This window comes from Miniopterus schreibersii (genome assembly GCF_964146895.1).
Source record: "Miniopterus schreibersii genome assembly, chromosome: X".
Lineage (NCBI taxonomy): Eukaryota > Metazoa > Chordata > Mammalia > Chiroptera > Miniopteridae > Miniopterus > Miniopterus schreibersii.
This window is the reverse complement of record NC_138104.1, coordinates 32,461,174-32,482,751: the sequence shown is the minus strand read 5'-3', so window position 1 is coordinate 32,482,751 and position 21,578 is coordinate 32,461,174. Positions and strand designations below refer to the sequence as shown.

At 44.8% G+C, this 21,578-nt stretch overlaps 1 protein-coding gene across 1 annotated transcript in view; it reads left to right on the top strand.

Annotated features, from left to right (window-relative positions):
• The first annotated feature begins 501 nt into the window (after positions 1 to 501).
• DIAPH2 (diaphanous related formin 2) overlaps positions 502 to 21,578 on the top strand; it is a 757,596-nt gene continuing 736,519 nt past the window's right edge. The window contains exon 1 of the mRNA XM_081126081.1: positions 502 to 988. Coding sequence (XP_080982207.1) covers positions 857 to 988 — 132 coding nt within the window. The 5' untranslated portion in view covers positions 502 to 856. The remainder of the gene's footprint in view (positions 989 to 21,578) is intronic.

Below are 21,578 nucleotides of genomic sequence, written 5' to 3'. Positions count from 1 at the left end.
AGCATGGGAATAAAGGAGAGGCTGTATTTCTTTGGCGCAATGCAATCAGGCAGTAGAAAGCACCCACTCTTTCCACTTTGACCCGTACAGTCAGCCCAGGCAATTAAGCAGCGCTCCCCGTGGGGCTTTTCCAATGGGATGCCAGCTGCCGGCCGAGCGGCCCTCCCCCGGAGCGCGGCGGGGCCACACCCCCAGCGGGGCCTCCGCCCGGGAAGGTGCCCCGGCCTAAGCGAGTGGAAGCTGGCACTCGGGGAGAGCCTCCGGGGAAACGCCCGCGTGAAGCCTCCCGGGCCTCAGTTTCCCCATCTCTAAAATGGGCTCCACCTCCCGTCTCTAGACTAGTTCGCCCCCATTTCACGCAAGGCCCCTTGGAAGTGAAATCGGTGCTGAGCCACAGCTTAAAGTCCTCTCGCCCGGCTCGGGTGGCTGCGCCGGGCATGCTCAGTAGCCGGGGCGGCTCGGCACCGGGAGTAGCGAGCAGTTCTCAGTGCCCAGGCGGCTGACTGCGGGCACTTTGATGAATCACGTGTGTTGAGGTTCCCTTAAAGAGATAGGCACGCACTTTCTCCACCCTAAACACCGCCCTGAGGGCGGTGGCGGCGGTAATTGCAGCTGCTCAGGGGCAGGGCTTGCCCCGGCGCCGAGTAGTGGCAGTGGCAACGGCGTGTGGCGTCAGGGGTGCCTGGGAGCCCCGAGTCCCCGGGGCCTGAGATCCGCAGCTCCCCAAGGCAGACACACGCCCTCCCAGGCAGAGGTGCTCTCGAACCCGCGCGGGGCCCCGGGACCGCCCCGAGGGGCTTCCTCAGTGCAGGGGAGAGGTGGGGTTCCAGGGCACAGGTGACAGGGCCGGAGAAAGATGGAGCAGCCCGGGGCGGCGGCGTCGGTAGCGGGAGGCGGCGGCGAGGAAGCCGGCGGGGGCCGCAGCAACAAGCGGAGCGCGGGGAGCCGGGCCGCCAACGAAGAGGAAACGAAAAACAAACCCAAATTGGTGAGTGCTCCCGCAGCCCCCGCCGGCCTTGGGGACAGCGCGAGCCCCGGGCTCCTCCTGCCGTTGAACGCGGGGGCACCCGGGGCCCCCCTCCCAAGCGTGACCGCGACCTCGCTGTGCAACTCGGGGAGCCGCGGGCGGAGCGGCCGCGCCGAGGCGCGGAGACGGCGTGGGGGCGGAAGAGCACCCCCGCCGCCACTTAACCCCTTTGTCACTCTTGGCAGCCAGGGAGGCATCGCGGGAAGGAGAAAGGCCCCACCCCAACTTGGGGAGACCCCGAGATCTGGGCAGGGTCTGTTGTTTGTCCAACTTGTGGGGCGCGAAGCTTCTTTGCGCGATCCGCTCCCCTCCCAGCCCTGTCGGTTGCAGGGTTTTGCCTCGTCCACGCTTTTAGGGTCCGGGCAGGGAAATCGCTCTTCTTTGCAGCCCAAATACTTAGGAGCCCACCCACAGACTTACCCCTCAAATCCTCTAAAACAACACACAACGTAGCCCCCCCCTTCCCCCCAGTCTTTTTACTTTAGCAGAAATCTAAGGGAGAGACGCCTACGTGCGCCCCCCCCCCCACCTCCCTTGCCTCTCCATGTGCTCTCCCAAGAAACGTTTCTTTGGAAGAGTGGGGGCAGCGTGGGAGTTGGAGGCCGGGGCGAGGTACCACCAACTGTCGTGTGTGAACAGGCGGAGGCAGACGACACTTGCACTTCGTCGGTTCAGAGCTCTCAGGCTTTCTGGCTGCACAAGCCTCACCGCCCGAGACTGTGTGAACCATTTCCCGAGAGTGGCAGCGGTCCATTTCCTGCCACGGGCTTCATGTGCAGAGGAATGAAATCGATGGGGCCCGATATTAGATTGGGAAATACTGGAGTTTCCTCTACTCATCAGTAAAAAGGGTTCCTCTTTTAGGGGAAACTTTCTAATTCGGGTGGCATGAGGGGAAACGGTTTGCCTGCACGAATTCTGCAAACGCTCCCGTCCGAAAGTTCTCGGTCTAGCTCCAAAGCGCAAGCCACGTGTTGCTCATGTAGTTTTCAGTTTGAACCCGCAGCTTGATTATAATTAGGAAGGACGGGGTGACTTAATGAACTGAAGCCGTTTCTCACGGCCCCTGGCCAGTGTGGTATGTACCTGTTGCACTTCTTTCCCTCGCCTCCTATTTGCCTTTCACGTTGGAAAACAGTGGTCAAAAGTGTTACAGTTTCAGGTTGGGCAGAATAAAATGACAAGTTTAAAGTCTCATCAGTTCCACCCGAAGCTGAGGGGAGTTGAGAATTTACTTACTTGCTGTGTCCTGTTACCCCAGTAACTACAGGTGAAGCAACTGAGTCAGGAGGGCTTTGGGAATTGCCCACGCTGGGTTTCATGGGTGCCCCCACCCACCGTCATGAAAGTTAGAAAAGTTCTGTGAGTGTATCACCAAAGTTGAATGTACTTGAACATTCTGATGTAGTGATTTTGAAATTTATCAGTTTGTGGTAAGAGAGTGGTCATATTTCCTTTTACTTTTGACCCAGCACAAAACTGTGGTTTAAGCAGGGATGAAACGTTGAAGCCAAAATTAAAGCGACTTGATAGTTTCCACAACTAGTTTGATACAACCAGCGAGAACCTTTCATGCTCCCAAGAGAAAGCACTTATCTCTACCCCTCGGTAAATAACACTTTGATTACATTCTTGCCTTCCCTTTGGTCCTTTGTCCCGGTCCATCTTTTATGTTTTACCTGCTTTGACAAGGTAACTGGATAGTTATGAGGTGTATCGCTTTCAGTTCCTAGCTGCCACTGTTTGGTGTTGAACATAGCTTGAGATAGTAGAACAGGTATTTGAATCCAAGAGTTTGTTAATGCCAGTGGGAGCTTCTTTCTGTTTCACTCAAGTACAACTTTGGAGCCTTACATGATTTTACAAGCAGGTGTGTCAGAGTTAATAAATACAGATTTCAGAAGACATTTCAGCACTTTTTAAGGCAAGCAAATCGACCAAACAATAAGCCTTGGTAAACTTTTTTTTTTAATAAATGCCTTATCAACTCAGAACTCCTTACCTTGAGTTGTCTTATAGAAGTGCTCAACATTTTCTTCTAAGGCCTTTTAGAGAAAAGTTTATCTGTGATTCTTAAAATATTGCCAGTAAGATAAAGCTTTACCTAGACTAAATTTTATTATTTTGGGTCTTATGTTATTCATCAGTGTAATAGTCCTTAATTGTGTGCATGTGTGCGTGTGGGATTATAAAAGAGCCATATGGTAATAGAAATTATTTGTGTAGGTGATTGTGGGGGAATAGCAGTTCTTAAGCTCCTGAAATTGCATGAAAAAAATTGGTACGTTGGTGCATGCATTTTTCTGGGCCCCATAGCTTTCATCGGTTTCTCAAAGACATCTGTCACCTATAGAAAAATAAGAACTATTGGGTTACCAGAGAGAGACAGAGAGAGAAAAGGAAACACCAGTTGATTCCACTTAAAGCTACTGGGGAGAGGAGGCCAGTGATGAGGGGAATTATCAAAATAGCACTGACTACAGGAGTGATCGATATGGAAGAGAATTCACCTGGGGGTAGAAAGAAATGATACAATATCAATACAGTATTAGCTAAGGGGAAAGTTTCCACTTCCTAGAAAAATTAACTCAGTAGCTGTTGTATAGTGTATTCATAAAATATAAGGCTTGTGATTCAGTTGTTTACATTTAGTTCCTCATTGTTCTAGAAAATTGGAGAAGGAAGGAATGTTTTCTATACCGAAGAACTGTACTTTTTTTTTTTTTTTTTTTAATATCCTCAGCTTTTGATGGGGTGTTAGTGAGATTTTTTTCGGACAGATATTTCAGGACCTTAACCACTTCTGTTTAAGATTAATTCAGTCAAAATTTAACAAAATTCACTTCAATCTTACCCGTGCCTCCTCATAACAATCCTTTTATTTTCATTTTAACGAAGGCAACCCTGTTTGGGACTCATCACACTTTGAATAATGCACTAGTAGTAGAGCTTTGTATTTTATGTAACTGTCTGGTGAGGCCTCGATAGTAGCATCTCATCAAACAGCATGAGTATTAAATTAATTAGTAACTTGATGTCAACCACGGAATGTATTTTGTCAAATCGAGCAGGAGAGAGAGCTCTGGAAGTGTTATGATTGACTCCCACATGTTTAAGGCAGAGCCTTAACTAGTATTAAGGTAGAACTAACACCCCTCACACACACACACACACACACACACACTCTCTCTCTCTCTCTCTCTCTCTCTCTCTCGTAGAGTGGCTTAACATTCTTTGGTGTTTTTGTGTTTTGACTTGTTTCTTTGCGATTCCTGAAGCCTTCGGTTCTTTCGATTGTAGGGTCAAATTAGTAAGTTGAAGCAACAGAAGTTAATTTTGCGGTTGTTAAACAACTTCCCGAGTATCGGTTATTGGATTTTAATTGGATACATCTTGTTTGATTTTAACTGATAAAGTCTGAGCTTTCGGATTGCATTTGTGGAACAAACATTTACTGAGCACCTAGTGTGTGCTAGGCATTATTCTGAGGGTTGGCGATGTAAGGGGAGGAAGAGTGACGGGGACAGGAAAGTTAATTGATGATTCGAGAGCTGTGTGATAAGGAATGATTGGAATACGCGCAGGAGAAAGGTATACAAACAGCCTGGAGAAGCCGCTAAGTCTAATTGGATGCCTGAGTGTGGTCAGGAAAGGCCACTATAGTAGGTGACATTGGCACCAAGGCTTGAGGAATAGGCCATTAGTTGAAGAAGGGGAGGGAAAGACATTTTATGTTGAAAGAGCCACATATGCAAAGGGGGAGAGGAAGGGTGGCCTGTCCAGGAAAGGAACCCTGGGCAGATGTGAACGGCTGAAACAAAGGGTATGGATCCTGATGCATAATTTGTATGCCATGGGAGAGGTTAGGCATCCAAGAGATTGAAGCAGGAGCCTGACTCCATCAGAGTTGTGTTCCAGAAAGAAACAATACAGCGGGGAATTGCCTGGAGAGGGTGCGGGATGGAGGCGAGAAGGCCTGTTAGGAGGAGCAGAAGGGGCCAAAGAGCTGCTGGATGTTTCGCGTTGGGGCCCTGGGTTCCAGTTGCAGCTGCTCCATTTACTCGGCATGTTTCTCTGCGTCTCAGTTTCCTCCTGTCACTTCCTGTCACCCACCCGGATCACCTTCGCCAAATCTGAAATGCCCACCCTGGCCCTCACCTGAGGCTCCCAGCCCAGCTGGTGCCTCAAAATTCATTCTTTCCACTGAACATTCTCTGATCACTTGAGCTTCCTGAAGGCTCTTCCTTAAGCTGAGTTCCTAGCTATCTTGAGTCGGAATGTTCTCTGCTGATCTTGGATCCGCAAAGATTTTCAAGTGCTTCTGGGCAAGGGTCCTGCCGCCTGCCTCTTCTTGAAAACTTTGCAGGCCAGTGCTTGGGTGCAAAACTACACGGTGAATTATTATTAGCTGGGAATTCTTTCCCTGCAGGCCAGACATTTTGAGAGCGTAAATTGTTGAAAAGAGGCTTTAAAAAAAATAAATGTTTACTTTCGTGTGCCGTTTTGTTTCTACTCAGCACACGCGCTCCATCCAATGAACCGATTCTGTACATTCTTCTGTGTCCTTTCTCTAATTTTGAAATTCAAGAAACTTCTTGGCTGGTACAACTCCTTTACCGACCCTTGTTTGTTTGAACTTTTGTGATACCGGAGCCTGAACTTCCGCGCAGGGAAACAGTATCAAAATCGCTGATGACCCAAATAAGATTTTATTGTTATGAGTAGTAGGCTTCATATTATTGGCAAGAGAGCACCGGAGGGCCAGAGGACCTGCGTTCCAGTGTTTGCCCCGCCTCATTTGCCTCTGATCTCTGATGAGCCATTTACCACCAGAAGTTTGAGGCCTTTGATGAACAGCTGCCTGATTTGCTTCACAAAGTGGTTTAGAGCAACACAGGAATCGAATGAGAAAGCATTAGGAAATTCTGTATTGCTTTGCAAATATAGAGCCTTGTTGTTGACCTATTATGTACCTGAGTCAAATGTATTGTGGTCGGACGGTTTAATGGCTTTCTTTGCAGTGATCGTTCTAACGCTATTATTATATAAAGTACCATAATATGGTTGGTTCTATGTTTATTGAGTCCTTATTGGCTCCCCGATTCCGTTTGTCCAGTTGGAGGATTATGCATTCTCTCCTTTTACTACTCAATCCTTTCCACTGAATGAATATAAGATGTGAGCGTAACTTTTTTGTCACTGTAGTTTTTTTTGTGTTTTTTTTTTTTTTTTTTAAGAACCAGGCTACCCTTTTCTTTGAACTTGCAGCATTTAAATTTTTTCTTAAAAAACTTTCCTTAGGTATTTATGATGTTCGTCTTGTTAGGCAGCGTGCTGCTATTGTACAAAGAAGGAAACTGAGCCACTGATGTGTTAAGGGGTCTGATCTAGAGATGTTGAAAAGCTGGCACTTTTATTGTCAAAGTTAGCTATAGCACTGAGTCATGATGCTTCAGGGACTGTGAAAAATTATTCCATCTCTTTTTTTTGGTTCCTTTTGGGAACAATTATAACTGTAATCCACCCGGCTTTCAGTAGCAACATGTCATTGAAGTGAAATCGTATTGTTTTCCAACCTGGCCACAAAGAACACTGTAAGTAACATGATGCTCTGCAAATAGTCCATACATGACACATGCTAATTTACACGAACCAGCACATTGGCCTAAATATTCCTGGGTATCACTGGCACCATAGGGATTGTTATGGAAGACCCAACTCCCTCCTATTCCTATATTCAGTCTGCCATGCGGGAGACACCAGCTCCTTCGGTTAGATTTTGGCTGTTTGGTACCTGATTTTTGTCGCAAGCCTGAGGAAACTAAGATGATGGGCCTGGTGACTTGAACTCTGGTTATATACTTGCTCTCCAAGTGGGCATCTTGTGGAAACACCCATGTGGAACACCGCTCAAAAATGATGCATGCAAAGGAAGGCTCCGATATATTTTCACATAGCTATTTATTATTAACGTAAGTAATAGAAAGAAATCAATTTGTACTAATTTAAAACTTACCTGACCGGGCCGCATCGGTTTCAGTCTAAATGATTTACTCCAGCTGCAGCTTGGACGGACACTCAGCCGAGTCCCGATGCTTGCCTCTGGGAGGTGGCCTGGGGAGAAGGGCCTTGTGCCTTTCTCGTGCAAGAATATAGAAAATAGCCCGGCCGGGCGTGGCTCAGCGGTTGAGCGTCGACCTAGGATCCAGGCGATCAGGGTTCGATTCCTGGTCAGGGCACAGGCCCGGGTTGCGGGCTGTAGCCAATCAGTGACTCTCTCATCATTGATGTTTCTATCTCTCTCTCTCCCCCTCCTTTCCTCTCTCTGAAATCAATAAAGATATATTAAAAAAGAATATAGAAAATAGAAATTCTTACTAATCACCATTTACACAGGCTTCGGCTTAACGAAGCTTTTCCTGCACTGCTTTTGGGAGAGGAAGCTACGTTGCCACCAAATACAGACCAGCAAACTGGCTGCCAGGCTGTCCCCTTAGAGCTCTGACAGTTGTGGTGCCCACTTCAAGTGACAGCGTCGGTAGGAATCCAAGACCTCGGGAGGACTGGATTGTTCCCCAGAGGCTGCTGAATCAATCACCTGGCGATTCTGGTGCTCACCCAAAGGAGAAAAGACATGGGGCCCAGGCCTTTAGAAGAATTCTGATTTCTTGTTTTGTGATAGAGAGCCACACGCTCCGGTTAAGATCTGCTCAGGGTTATGAGGAATTTTTAATCCGCCCTTGACTTGTTAGTCTCTCTCACCCACCGAAAAGTAAAAGAGGTAAAATGAAGTTGCCCCTTTCTTTGTAATAAGGGCTAATTAAGACTTTTTAATAAAACGTATGGGGGGGGGCAGGCAAAAGTAGGTTCACACTTGTTCATGTGGAAAATAGTACAATAATTAATAAGTAATAATATGAGAATAAACTCTCACCTGTAAACCTACTTTTGCCCCACCCTGTACAGTATTTATCTCGATTTTCAACATTAGCTTCAGCCATCTTTTATTTTCTTCTTGCTGAAGTCTTTTAATGCAAATCCCAGATATCATGTCATTTTACTCCTACGTACTTAGTGCGCATCTCTAAAAATGACTGACTTTAAAAAGATTAAAAAAAAAGTAACCACTATGCCACTGTTGCATCTTTAAAAATTAACATATTCCTTGGCATCACCTAACACTCAATTTATAATCAAATATCCCCAATAGCCTCAAGAATAATTAGATTTTAATCTAATGTGTGCCTAATTAATGTACATGTCACTGAGCTCCTTAAGCAAATACAGCTTTAAATTAATGGTAAAATCGTAGTCAAAGTTATTCCACATAAAGTGCTATCATAAAGTATCACATCCAATTAAGTTCTCTTCTGTCTTTAATTCTGTAGAAGTGTCTGGAAAGGTTGGCTGTGTAAGTGTGGAGCGATTCCTTAGAATAGTTACTGTGTACCATAGGAAACAGACTAAATTAAGACTTGGCTCCACTCGCTGGTTGGGTAATCACTCACTCTTCATTTTGCAATTTGTCAAGTGGGGTGGGGTTTCTGTGGAAGAATTTTCCTCCCAGGGAAATGTTGTAGATAGTTGGGCGAAGGAAATGTGTCCTGGAGTTGCCTAGGTAAAGGGTTCACGCACGCACAACACACAGCTAAGGTTATGTTACTAACTCTAGTTTTCATTTCAGTACAAATGCCATTTTGGTACTTGAGGTGCCTTTGTTTTTAGCGACCTTCCTACACTCCAGGTTGCTGAGTCCCAATCAAGAACCCTGAACTGTTAAGGTTCCTTATTTAACCCTTTGCGGTCGTTTGTCTGCTCTCAGCCACCACAGCAAGGAACCATAGGAATCTTAACTCTATTCATTCATGTATCAGTTCATAATTTCTCTGAAAGCTCTTAATTCCCACCAGTACGACACCCATGTCCAAATTTAATACGACCGCAAAGGGTTAAACACTTGTGGGGTTAACATTGAAAACAGGGCTCGAGCAGGGCCTGGGTGGAGGGGGTAAGCATGAGAATTAACTTGAGCCAGCGGCCTACCCTCCACGCAGATTTACCAAAGAAATTGTGTAACCTCTGCCTTCCAGAGAGCAGTTTAGGGCTGTTATTGCGCTGGGAGGCCATAGGCTTAGAATTTCTCAACTTGGTGGATTTAAGTAGACTTAGCTTAGTAATTCATCTCTGCTCTGCAACTTCTAGGCTGCCCTTGACTGACCCAATCAGGTGGGTAGCTTTCCTCAAAACAGGAGATGAGTGATAATTGTTGGGGCTGGACAGGTGGCCTTTCCCCCTCTTGTTTTGTCCCTGGGAGAGAAAGCTGCGGAGGTGTTGTTTTATGTGCTTTGAAATCAATCTCTGATAAAATCTCAAATGCTTAATAGCCTATTATGCTGGCTGAAGCTGTTTAGGAAGATTCTGTATGTAGCAAGAAAGACCTTTTGCAGACCGTCCACTTATATTTTGAACTTTAACAGAGTAGATGTGTAATAGAGACCAGGGCCACTGTGTATGGTGGGTGAGGTCACCTCACTTGTGCCCAGTCACAAGACTGGCTTCAGGAGGCCACTTCTGGTGCACACCAAGGTGCCACATGGGCTGGCTGCTGCACTTGAAAACCAGATGGGTTTTGTTCTGAAACCTGGTAGGAAATTTCACAAGGCACAGGACAGAGTTTAAGTATCTCATTTAGAATAGGTATTTTCCATTTGTCAATGATTCTGAAAAAAAAAAAGAGAACATAAGGCGTGTATCTATGCAACATGTTGTCCTAAACCCGACTACGTTTGCTTTTAAATTATTGCAGCCCTCAAATGTAGAGGCCTGTGTCCTTGAGGACCTAGGCTACAGGTTCGGTATGTTCTTACTTTCTCTTACTTAAGGCTCCTCCCTTTCTGCACTTTCCCAGTAATATTCTTGACGTTACTGTTCCACGGTGCTTCCCATGGTTACAGATGGTGCCAGATAAGACTGCATTTTTGGGAAGTTAGTGTCATAACTTCAGTTTATTTTCATTTACATTGCCCAAGATATAAGGCGAGAACATATAGCAAGTTAAGATGGATTAAAATAAATTTGGCCGAAGCATTTCCTCTAATAATATGCTCTGCAGCTGAGCACCTCGCGTTACAAAATCAATGTTTTCTAGAAGAGTCGGTGTGTACATAAAACATTTGTGAGTAGAAACAATCTTTTCTTAGGCTGACCTCACAGCTTGTTTTTCTTGGGCAGTGCCGCGTTAGCTTACATTTTTCCTCCCCTTTGGTTGAGTAGCTAATGGTCTTTAAACAAGCTATTAAAAGGTAAGAATAATTTTACAATGCGCAAAAGTAAAAATGGCCTGGATTTTAGCCATGCTGGTGGTTTGGCCCTTCATGTATTTGTTTTACCAAAGCAGGGCCAGCCCATGTTCTCTAATCTCTCAATTCTTAGGCTTTCTCAGCAAAGCCTATACTTGCGTCATCAGATGGTCTTGTGAGTTTCTCTTAGATCCAGGGGCTCCGTTTTTATGTAAGCGGAGTAGGTCTGAGACCAAATACTAAGTTTTTAAGTGGCCGTATCTCTGTATAAAACGGAATTGAGGCATTAGTTACACTTTCAAGTCTGAATTGTGCAGGGCTCAGCGCCTGATTTTCCACACTCTTCCTACTAGCTCTGTTGTAGCTAATTGTGGATCAAGATCTGTTCTATCACAAATCCCTGCTTTTGACCCCCTCCCTTTAAATAGTCTCTTATCACTTGCATGTTTCTGACTCTGAAGATCATCCGATTCCTTGTGGTTTTTACTGATTTCGGTGAATATTATTAATGGTGAATACTATTGCCTGGCCACAGAAATAACATGCGGAACGATGGCCGTTGGGTGGGAAATCAGTTACTGAATGTGACAGAGATTTATTTAAAAGCATTTCCCATCCACACCCTTCGCCAACCATGTTGCCATAAACTAGTAGAAACTACATTTTGATCTTAGTACCACTGCTTCATGTTTTCAAGACCCCACATTTTATTTTATAGAATCTCAGAGTATTTCATATGCTATATACAGGGCTCTATAATAGGCTAAATAGGATTTCCAACCGATCCTGTTAAATCTTTTTTTTTTTTTTTAAGAGTTAGTCCCTCTTAAAGAGGTTTATATAGAGGTTTAAAGAGGTTATATAGAGAGTAAGGTGACTACTTTTAAAATGTAACTCTGGGTAAGTCATTTATCTGTCTTCCCTCTGGGTGTCCGTTTGTTCCGTAAAATAAGGGAGTTGAAATAAACAGTTTTCAAGGTTCCATTCAACTCGGACGTACTGGGAATCAAAGGTTATTGAGAGCGGTAATGAATCTGCCCTAGCATAAATACATGGCATCTGGGCTCCAGGTAGACGGAAAGTTGACAGTCATGAAAGATGACCGTTTCATGCCAAATGCTAATGGGTGAAAATCCCAGTTCACTCTGCCTCCCTGCTTCTGGAGTCTGAGTTCGCCTAGTTCAGTGAAGGTCACATCCACGTTGTTTTAACCATGCGCCGCATGCGGGGCCCTGGGGAATGCTGGCCCTGGCCTAGGTCATCCTAATCCTGGGGTGGTTTGCCTGGGTTCACTGACCAAGGCCAGAGGTGCTTCTCAACGAGCAACCTCACGTGTACCGGTCGCTATTGTTAGTGTCTTGAGTGTATTTATCAAGAACTGTGTAAGGTCTGGGATTTAATCCTGCTTCCCCACCTATCGCCGTTTCCTGGATGGTTGCAGAAGACACAAGACTCCTGGGTCAGAGACAAAGCACAGTTTATTATTCATTGCAAAAGCCAGAATGTCAACAGGACACGCTGGTCCACTATGGTCTTAGGCCCCATGACATGGACCAGGATGGATGCTTACACAGGTAGTGAGTCGCATTTCAGGAGAGGAACACTGAGCTTAGGGCATTGGCCACTTTTATAGTAAGCAGACGCAAGCTTGCTCTACGTCTGGGGAGGGGAGATATTATTAATCCCATCTTTAGGATCCCTGGCTACAAACAAAGCCCTAGGAAATGGCCTGGGGAAAGTGCTGTCAGGGCCTTTCATTCTTGGCATCCCCAGCAAGAATGTGCATGTGCGGGGGTGCTCAGGGATTGATTTTAGATATTGTCCCCCATCGACAGTAACTCATTTGATTTTCACAGGTAAGGAGAAAGGCCAGAGCACAGAAGTAGCTTGCCCTAGGATATACAGTGGTGAATTTGGAGTTCAAGACCAGTGTGACTATAAAATCCCTTGTTTTTAATCATGATTTTTTATTGCACCTAAGACCCTAAACTTCAGAGTAGCTTTTCCTTTTGTTTTGTTTTTAATCTTCACCCAAGGATATTTTTTTCTGTTGCTCCTCAGAGAGAGTGGAAAGGAGGGAGGGAGAGAGTGAAACATCAATGTGAGGGACACATCGATTGGTTGCCTCCCTCGTGCACCCCGACCAGGGCCGGGGAGTGAGCCCGCAACCGAGGTACGTGCCCTTGGCCGGCGTCGAACCTGGGACTCCTCAGTCTGAGGGCTGACGCTCTAACCACTGAGCAACCCGGCTAGGGCCTGAGTAGCTTTCAGTTTGACCTGAAGACCTAGTTAGTGGTTCCCTAGACTGGTGACGGTTGGACCTGGCCTAGATTTTGCAGTATGCTTCTGTATAATTTAGAAGACAGAGTTCAGGGCTGTTCATTTTAAAATGTGCCACTGATAATCAAAAGTTAAGATTCTTTGAATCACTGCCATGAAGTGTGGTGGGTGAGAGATGTGACCATTGCTAGAAAAGAGCCATGAGGATAAAAGCGATTGGCCGTGGACTTTAAGGATACATGAACACAGTTCTTAAAAATGCCAGTGTGGCAGTCTGGCCTCTGTTAAACAATGTCACGGTCAACACAAGGCCTGCTCTGCTTGCCTCCTGTCGCATGTTGCATGCAGTTCTCTGTGAGCCACGAAGAGAGTCGCTTCTGATCAGTGCAAGCCCTGCTGCCTGCCTCATCTCTTAGCTTCTCTCGTCCCCTCCCCATTTCCCGTCTGCTTGTTTGTGAAATTGTGTGTGCAGTAAAACTGCTTTGGAAAAGTGAATGCTCTCTCCTGTTACACGAGTACACAATATGCATTATTTCTTGTTTAGAGGAGTCGGTGCCAGTGCCAAGAACCACCTACCTTCTCCTGCTGCTTCCTGTGCCTGCTTTGCCTGAAGATTGGCTGCTATAAAAGTGTGACATATTCAGCCAAGCACTATCTTTTTTTAATTAGGCCGCTGAAAGTGTTGTGACAAACTCTTTTTTGCGCTGACGTGTGACGAGTAATAGAGCCCTAAACTATGGGCTTAAGCGCCAAATAATCTGGAAGTGCGTTAATGTGATTTGAGTTGTCAGTCCGTCAGCCTTAAGCATCATCCCTCCCAACAGGCGAAGAGGGCCTTTAGCTGTGGAAACCGTGACGAGGACAGTAGGTCATGAATTCACCAGTATGTGCCTGGAATCGGGGGATTTCACACTTAGGATCACTAATCTTTTTATTTATTTATATTTTTTTAGAGAGAGAAGAAGGGAGAGAGAGAGAAGCATTGATGGGAGAGGGAAACATTGATCAGCTGCCTCCTGCACGCCCCCTACTGGGGATCGAACCCGCAACCTGGGCCTGTGCCCTGACGGGGAATCCAGCTGGCAACCTCTCGGTGCACAGGATGGCGCCCGACCACTGAGCCACACTGACCAGGGCGGATCACTAATCTTAATGAGTTAAAATTTCTGCATTTGTTCTTTTCGTTGAACTATGTACAATACATATGGAAGGAGGTAAAATATGTCTTAAGCTCTCATAATGATATAAACGTAACTGGGGCCCTGGCCGGTGTGGCTCAGTTAGTTGAGTGTCTTCCAGTGCACCGAGAGGTCGCCGGTTTGATCTTCGGTTGGGGCGCTTGAAGGAGGCAACCGATTGATGTTTCTCTCTCACTCCCTCTCCCTTCCTCTCTTTCTAAAATCAATAACAACATGTTGAAAAACACAAATAAACATAACTAGGAAAGTTGATAATTAAACAGACCAAGTATTTTTTAAAAATTGTATTTTTTAAATCTCTCTCTTACCTATTCTTACAGATCCATATTGTCTCCAGATATGATCCTGGTTGTTGATGTCCTCTTGTTTTTGACCGCATCTAACCCAAAAAGCTTTGTGTTTTCCTCTGTCCCCCAAAACATTTCCTTCTTTTTCTTTACAGCAGTGGTTCTCTGTGGGGGACAGTTCAACCTCCCAGGGGACATTTGGTAATGTCTGGAGACATGTTTGGTTGTCACAAGTGGGGGAGGGTTCTACTGGTATCTAGTGAGTAGAGGTCAGGGATGCTGCTGAACATCCCACAGTGTGCAAGAAGCTCCCCACGACAAAGAATTATTTCATTCCAAATGTCAATAGTGCCAAGGTTGAGAAACCTTGCTTCGGATCCTGTGACTTTTTGTTCCAGGATGAAAAGTTCCTATGGCTCCTTAGCCTTTCTTTACTCTCTGTTCTGCTCTTTCCTCTGTATTGAGATGGGGCCAGATAATCCCTGTCTCCAAGGAAGGCACCGCTTGTTTCATTGACTCCCACCAATTTTATTTTCATTTATTTTCTTTCCACTCCTGGAGATCTGCTGGAAGGGATTGTTTCCAATTTTGTAGTTGTAAACTCTACCTCTTATCACTTAGCTCATTTCTGACCTCCAAAAAAAATTCGTTCTCATCTTAATGCCTTTGAAAGGTGATTTTTCTACCTGCCAATTCCATGATACCGCAGTAGATTTTGATGCTAGTCACTTTTAACTCTTCATCCGTGTGGATTTTAGATTCCATGGTGGAGAATTATCTGGCAGCTTCTGCCTCTTGATTTGTTGACTGCCCAAAGTAACCGCTTTCCTTGCCTCCCGTCTCAAAAATTTCTCACTATTTCTCTGCCCTTCCCCATATACAACTGCAGGCAGTCACAGGCCTTTTCAAAAGCTGCCTGAATGCGGTCAAGGCCAAACCTTTCCAGCTGCTTTGACATCTAAATTCTATACTTGATTGTTGTTTGCTGAGGGGCGTCTCCCAGCCATGATGCAGTTTTACTAAAAACAGCAAAAAGTTCATTCATTTCTCTCACCTCCATCCCGAAACCCAGAATTCTTTATGGCAGTGATTGTTTTAATAATCTCTCTGTTTTCAGGAAAAATAAAAATTAACTTGAATGGCACTCCCCTGAACACACACACACACACACACACACGCACACACACAGAGCGAGACACCCACGCAGACACACACAGACACACGGTATTTATAAAGTTTACTTCAAGATAAGGGTTGCTCTTGCCTGGCTTTATCACCAGACCGTACACTGTGCCATTAGTCACTGAGTGACCTTTATTATTTCTCGTTTAGCTGGATCAAGGTTAACTTCCCTGTTTGACCAGTGAAAGTCAGGGGCTAGTTCTCGCTCAGTTCGACGGGATCAAGTTTATTTTTATATTTAGGGTTACTGTTCGGCTGCCTAATTCTGTCTCCTTTCCTTCTTTCAGTTTGCCCTGTTGTTGAAGGGAGGCCACTAGCTTCCTCGCCCCGTGTGCCTGAAATACCCTCTTACCCTTCTCTGTCTTCGCAGTGAATTCTAAGGACTCTCCTCCTATTTCTTCATATAACTGCTTAAAAGCTGAATTGCCTGTTCGAAGGCGACATGGTCAGCTCATCCCCCTTCAACCTTGAGTGTCCCGCGGAGGGCCTGTGCATTCTGCGGCATGCGTGGCCGTGCTCACACTTAGGCTTCTTGTAACTGTTCCTTACAGCGTGGGATCCTTCCACACACGTCACATCCTCGCTGTGAATGGGGCATCACACCGAGGGTGCAAACACAACTAGACGTGGGTCTTACTCTTGGGGAGTGTGTGGCCTAGCGAAAAAAGAGGGACGTGTGGGTCTAAAGGCAAGTCCTGTAATAATAGGTGTCAGCCGAGGGCTCTTAAAAGGCCACCTACAGTGCTGGGTAGGGAGAGGAGAGGCCTCACAGGGGTCACGCTTGCCTCTGGGTCTTAGAGAACAAAGAATAGTTTGATAAGGTTACAAGAGAGGACAGTCTCGGTAGAGGGATCATCACGTATGCAAGTTTAGAGTTATGTAAAAGCAGGTGGTGGTGTTAAGTGTCATTGATTTAACAGTGTTCTGTCTTGGAGGGAAGGCTGTGACTGGACTTGCTTTGTAACCAAATATGGGTGATCACATGAAGCATTTTTCAGCAACTCAAAAGTGAGGTAAAGAGAGGGTAATGCCATTTACTGAGCGCCTGCAATGTTTCAGGCACTCTTCTGGGAGCTTTACATCACCGTCTTACTTAATTTTTTATCATAAATGTGTATGGGGAGTATAGTTATTTCCCTCGTTTTCCAAATAAAGAGAATGAATCTCAGAGAGGTTAACTGATCCCAATTTCAAAATACATGCTCTTTTGTGGTAGTGTGCTGCCTCATTCTTAGAAATAACAGACTATATTTAAAATTTAAGACTGAACTATCATGTTTTTTCTGTTTAGTTAAAATATACTTCTCATGTTTTATATTTTTATATTTTATTTTTTCCTCCTATCACAAACCTTATTCAGAGTCTAATAAATGCATCCGAGCACATTTCATCGTTGTTGGATTAAGTTAGGGAAAAATAATAGAGATTGAGAATTTGGCTGGGAGTTGTCCACAAACATCTAATTTAGAGCTATCTACAGTGAGTTTACTACTGAGGATTTGGACAAGCTAGCAGTTGGAAAAGTTCTAGCTCTGAAATTCTTCTTGATCTCCTTTAATAAATGTTTTGGAGAAACCCACATCAGTACTGTACTAAGCATTACTAGGGCATTAAAATAAATAGTCCTTGCCCGCCAGGAACACAGCATTGGAGAGCCTGATGTGTACAAAACTCTGGTGTGAGGTGGAATGTGGTAAGTGCTACTGGAGAGGTAAAAAGTGCTGGGAGTGTTAGGGCTGACTTTATGGAAAGACTGGCAATAGAACAGAGTCTTAAAGTACAGGGAATTTTCTTAAACAGTGCTGGAGAGAGGAGAGGGGACATTCCCTGTAGTAAGAGCAGTGTGCCCAACTCCCAGGGGCTAGAAAGTTCGGGCAAGTTTGAGGAATGAAGAGCTAGCCTAACCAACAGTCTGTACATCTTAATCCCTTCCCCTTTTCCACCCACCTCCCCAACCCCCATCCCATCTGGCAACCATCAAAATGTTCTCTATATCTATGGTTTGTTTGTTCATATATTTTGGTGTATTTTAAATTTATTTCACATATAAGTGAAATCATGTGGTATTTGTCTTTCTCTGTCTGACTTATTTCACTCAGCACAATATCCTCTAGGTCCAGCCGTGTTGTTGCAAAGGGCAAGATTTCATTATTTTTTATGGCTGAGTAATAGTCCATCGTATACATGCACCACTCCTTTATCCACTCATCCACTGATGGGCACTTGGGTTGCTTCCAGTTACAAAAACAGTCACGGGGATGTATAGCATGCGGAATATAGTCAATAATACTGTAATAACTGTATGGTGTCAGATGGGCACTAGACTTTGGGGGATCACTTCATAAGTTATATGAATGTCTAGTTACTATGTTGTGCACCTGAAACCAATATAATATTATATGCCAACTGTAATTGAAAAATTTAAGAGAAGAGCTGGCCTAGCGAGGCCCTGATGTACATGTGAGAGCTGTGAAGGTCAGTCTGGAGGGAGATTGCAGCTCCATCATGGTGAGCACCTAATGCTTTTCTAAACAATTGGGACTTCATTCTGCAACCCAGGTAGAGTATCTGAGCAGGGGAGTGATGTTATCAGACCTTACTGTAGACTCTTTATAATTGGAAATATCACAAAGTTTGAAATCTCTTGTCAAAACTTTGTGGTAATTGGCCTGTTTGTAGTGTAAATATAAAGGCATCTTTTAATTCTGATACCTTTTTGCGTGCCTTAATTTGATAGCTCTGAACTTGTGAAATTAAACATGTACTATAAATAGCGTGCACTTTGCTAACTTAGTTTTGTAATGACTTCATCGGCCCTTGCTCCCAGCTACTCTTCTGTAGATCTGTGTCTCTAAGTCTAAAGTTTTTGCTTTTTTCCCTTTTTTGCCAAATAGATACTTCTCCAAAGGTCAGGTAGCTTACTTAGCATGCGAGGCTGCTGTCAAACTGAATGTGTTGTGTCTAGGCTGAATTACAGTCCCCGGAATAGTCCAAGAGAAGCTGCAAGATTTGTGATGTACAAAACTAGGTAGAATTATCCTCATCGAAGTGTTGTCACGATTTGGTTGTTTCCATTCTCACGTATGAATCTCCTGTGACAAAGTAAGAGAGAGACGTTGCTCACAACCATGACAAAGTAGTCTTAGGGTTATGATTTGAACTTGAGTCTCCTACTTACAGCCATTCACTTAAACAAGTGAACTTTGTATTAAGAGATACTGTCAACTTAGTTTTATTACTACAGCTTTTAAAGCCTTTATTACTACAGGGGTCCAAATGAATTCGAGATAAGAGCCAGAGAACTGAAAATTTGTCCATATACAAAGGATTTCATATACCCAGCATATCAAATTCTGTGTTAATCTGTGTTCAAATCTAGTTTTTACACGAAACCGGATTTGTAACATGTGAACGAAATAACATCTGTTATCATTGTTATTATCAATGATTATGTTTATTTGAATGTAAAACTTTAAAATTACATGTAGGGCTTTAAGGTTTAGCTGCTCCCTTAAAAGTAAAAACAAGCTCTTTCTTTTACGGTGTGCAACTGCTATGCAGTGTTTGGTTTAGTGGAAGACCAAGATAATTGACCAAACTTGAATGTTTTCTGATTATTTTCTGTTTCTTGAGTTTAGAGATATTACCTATCACATGGTTTACTGAAAGCTAATGGTTATTATTATTATTTATTTTTAATCCCCACCTGAGGATATTTTTCGATTGATTTTCAGAGAGCGTGGAAGGAGGGGACAGAGAGAGAGAGAAACATCAGTGTGAGAGAGACACCTTGATTGGTTGCCTTCCCCCCACGCACCCCGACTCGGGCGGGAGATTGAGCCTGCAACCGAGGTACGTGCCCTTGGCCTCGGGTGGATGCTGCAACCACTGAGCCAGACGGGCTGGGGCGTGAGTGGTTATTTTTTTTCTGCAGCGGTTCATAGCTTTAGAAACAGGACATGGCCCGGCCGGGCGGGGCTCAGCGGTTGAGCCTCGACCTAGGATCCAGGCGATCGGGGTTCGATTCCCGGTCAGGGCACAGGCCCGGGTTGCGGGCTCGATCCCCAGCAGGGGGCGCGCAGGAGGCGGCTGATCAATGACTCTCATCACTGATGTTTCTATCTCTCTCTCCCTCTCCCTTCCTCTCTCTGAAATCAATAAAGATGTATTTAAAAAAAAAGAAAAAAAAAAAGAAACAGGACATCATTTTGCGAGGTACAGGCTGGGAAAATTTTCAAGCTCCTTGCTGGGTTGCAGAATTATTCGGAAAAGGCATAGGTCTTTAGGACATGAATCATCCCCTGCCAGACAACTTTCTCACGAGAGATCTGGGATTCTTGCAAAATCCCTTTTGAGCCCTCCAAACACGAAGAGTATTACCACCAAAGCAGAGGACAGGAACTGTCTGAGTTATAAATACGTGGCCACACCAGAGGCGCTCAGGCAGGGGCTCCCCTGCTCCGCTCGAGCCAAAAATACTTGCCTGGCCTTTTCCCTCCGCACCGAGGGAGCCTTGGGACTGGGAGGCCCAGGCACGAGTGGAGCAGCCTCTGCTCTGTTTGCTCTCAGTGACCTCCTTAAATGTGACGATTCTGGAAACAGCTCCCCTCGCAGCCCCTCTCCCACTTGCCCTCCCGTCTGACTTCATTGCCAGGGCCTTGGGGCTGCTGCTGGCTGTGAACTCTTCCTGCTGCTGGCCCGCCTCCTTTGTGCTTATTAGTATGGGACACAGTTTCCCATAGCCATCCCTTTATTTGGTACATATTGTAGTTCAGTTTCCTGATCTTCTATTTAGGACTGAAGGATAGAGAGTCATGAAATACAGACACTTGGTATCAAAGGAATTTGCAATATTATAAAGAAAATAAGACGTGTATCCACATCAGTATTTAATTAGTGCCCTACTAATGGCTGGGATTTGGAGACTGGAGAGATTAATAATTTGGGTTAAAATAGGCTAGGAACTGAGTCACTAAGTATTTCTCCCCACCCTTCCTCCCTCCCCTCCCCCCCAACATTCCCCATGGGAAAATGCCTTTAGAAGAGTAAGCTGAATCCATGGATTATAGAATGCTCAGTTTCAGCATTTTTATAGAGACTGGGTCAGTGAAAATATTATTAAAACTACATTTTAAGTAGATTTTTTTTAGTAAACAAGATAAAATGTTTCTGATTTTTTTAGAATACCACCTTGTATTTCAATGATAGGCATTGCTATACTGTTGATGTGATACGTCCAGTACACTGAAAAAAGTAACTTATGAATAAGTCTCACTGGTTTCACATATTACTTGAAAATATGTTTATGAATGCACACTGTTGTTCAAAGTTGAAACAAGTATGATACTAAATTGTATTTCCCTGGGACTGCAAATGAGAATATTTAGTCTTTTAAATGCATTAGAAATAGAGTTTCCATTTTTACCATTCTTCTCATTCCTTTTAATCCCTTAAATTTTTTTTTTTTTTTTTATTGTTGAAAGTATTACAGATGTCCCCCTTTCCCCCCCCACTGATCCCTCCAGCTGCATCCCCCCCCCCCCCCCCCCGGTCTTCTCCACACTATTATCTGTGTCCATAGGTCGTGGATATATGCATCTAAGCTCTGTGATTAATCTCCCCCCCCCCTGCACTCCTCACCCCCACCTTCCCTCTGAAATTCCTAGACTGCTCCATGGTTTTATGTCTCTGTATCTATTTTGTTCATCAGTTTCCTTAAATTTCTTTTCACAGAGACTTAGTTTAGAGTGGTTTTAGGACCACTCGCCTGAAGGCCACATGAAAGCTTGCTAAAAAGCATAGAGTATGATAGATTGTGGAGCCCCAGTGGACCTGCTGAATGAGAATCCTTGTGGTGTGGGGCCCAGGAATCTGCATTAGTTAAGCTGCCTTGATAATTCTGTGCTCTCTGGCCAGAGAACCACAAATCGCACGCACAGTTCGTACAATGGCAGCCCTGCAAGTTATGTCTGGCCCACAGGTTTGTTTGGCTTGGCCTGTAGCATTGGCAGTATGGTTTTTAAAAATTGGATTTGTTTGTCAGCTCTTAAAAAGTGGAAGTTTACACATTCAGATCCAGATTTCTGGTTTCCCTGGAAACAGAGTAGTTTTGCAGTACCGAGCCTGTGTCCCCACGTGGCTGTCCGCAGTCTCCTATACCCACATAACATCTGTCCCGCTGGAATGGGCCAGGTGCTCTTGGCTTTGCCACAGTCCACCCCTTACTGCCTTTCGTCCTGGGGCCGAGCGTTAGTCGACGCTGACTTTCCTACAGTTGAAAGGAATCACTCGATTATATCACCTG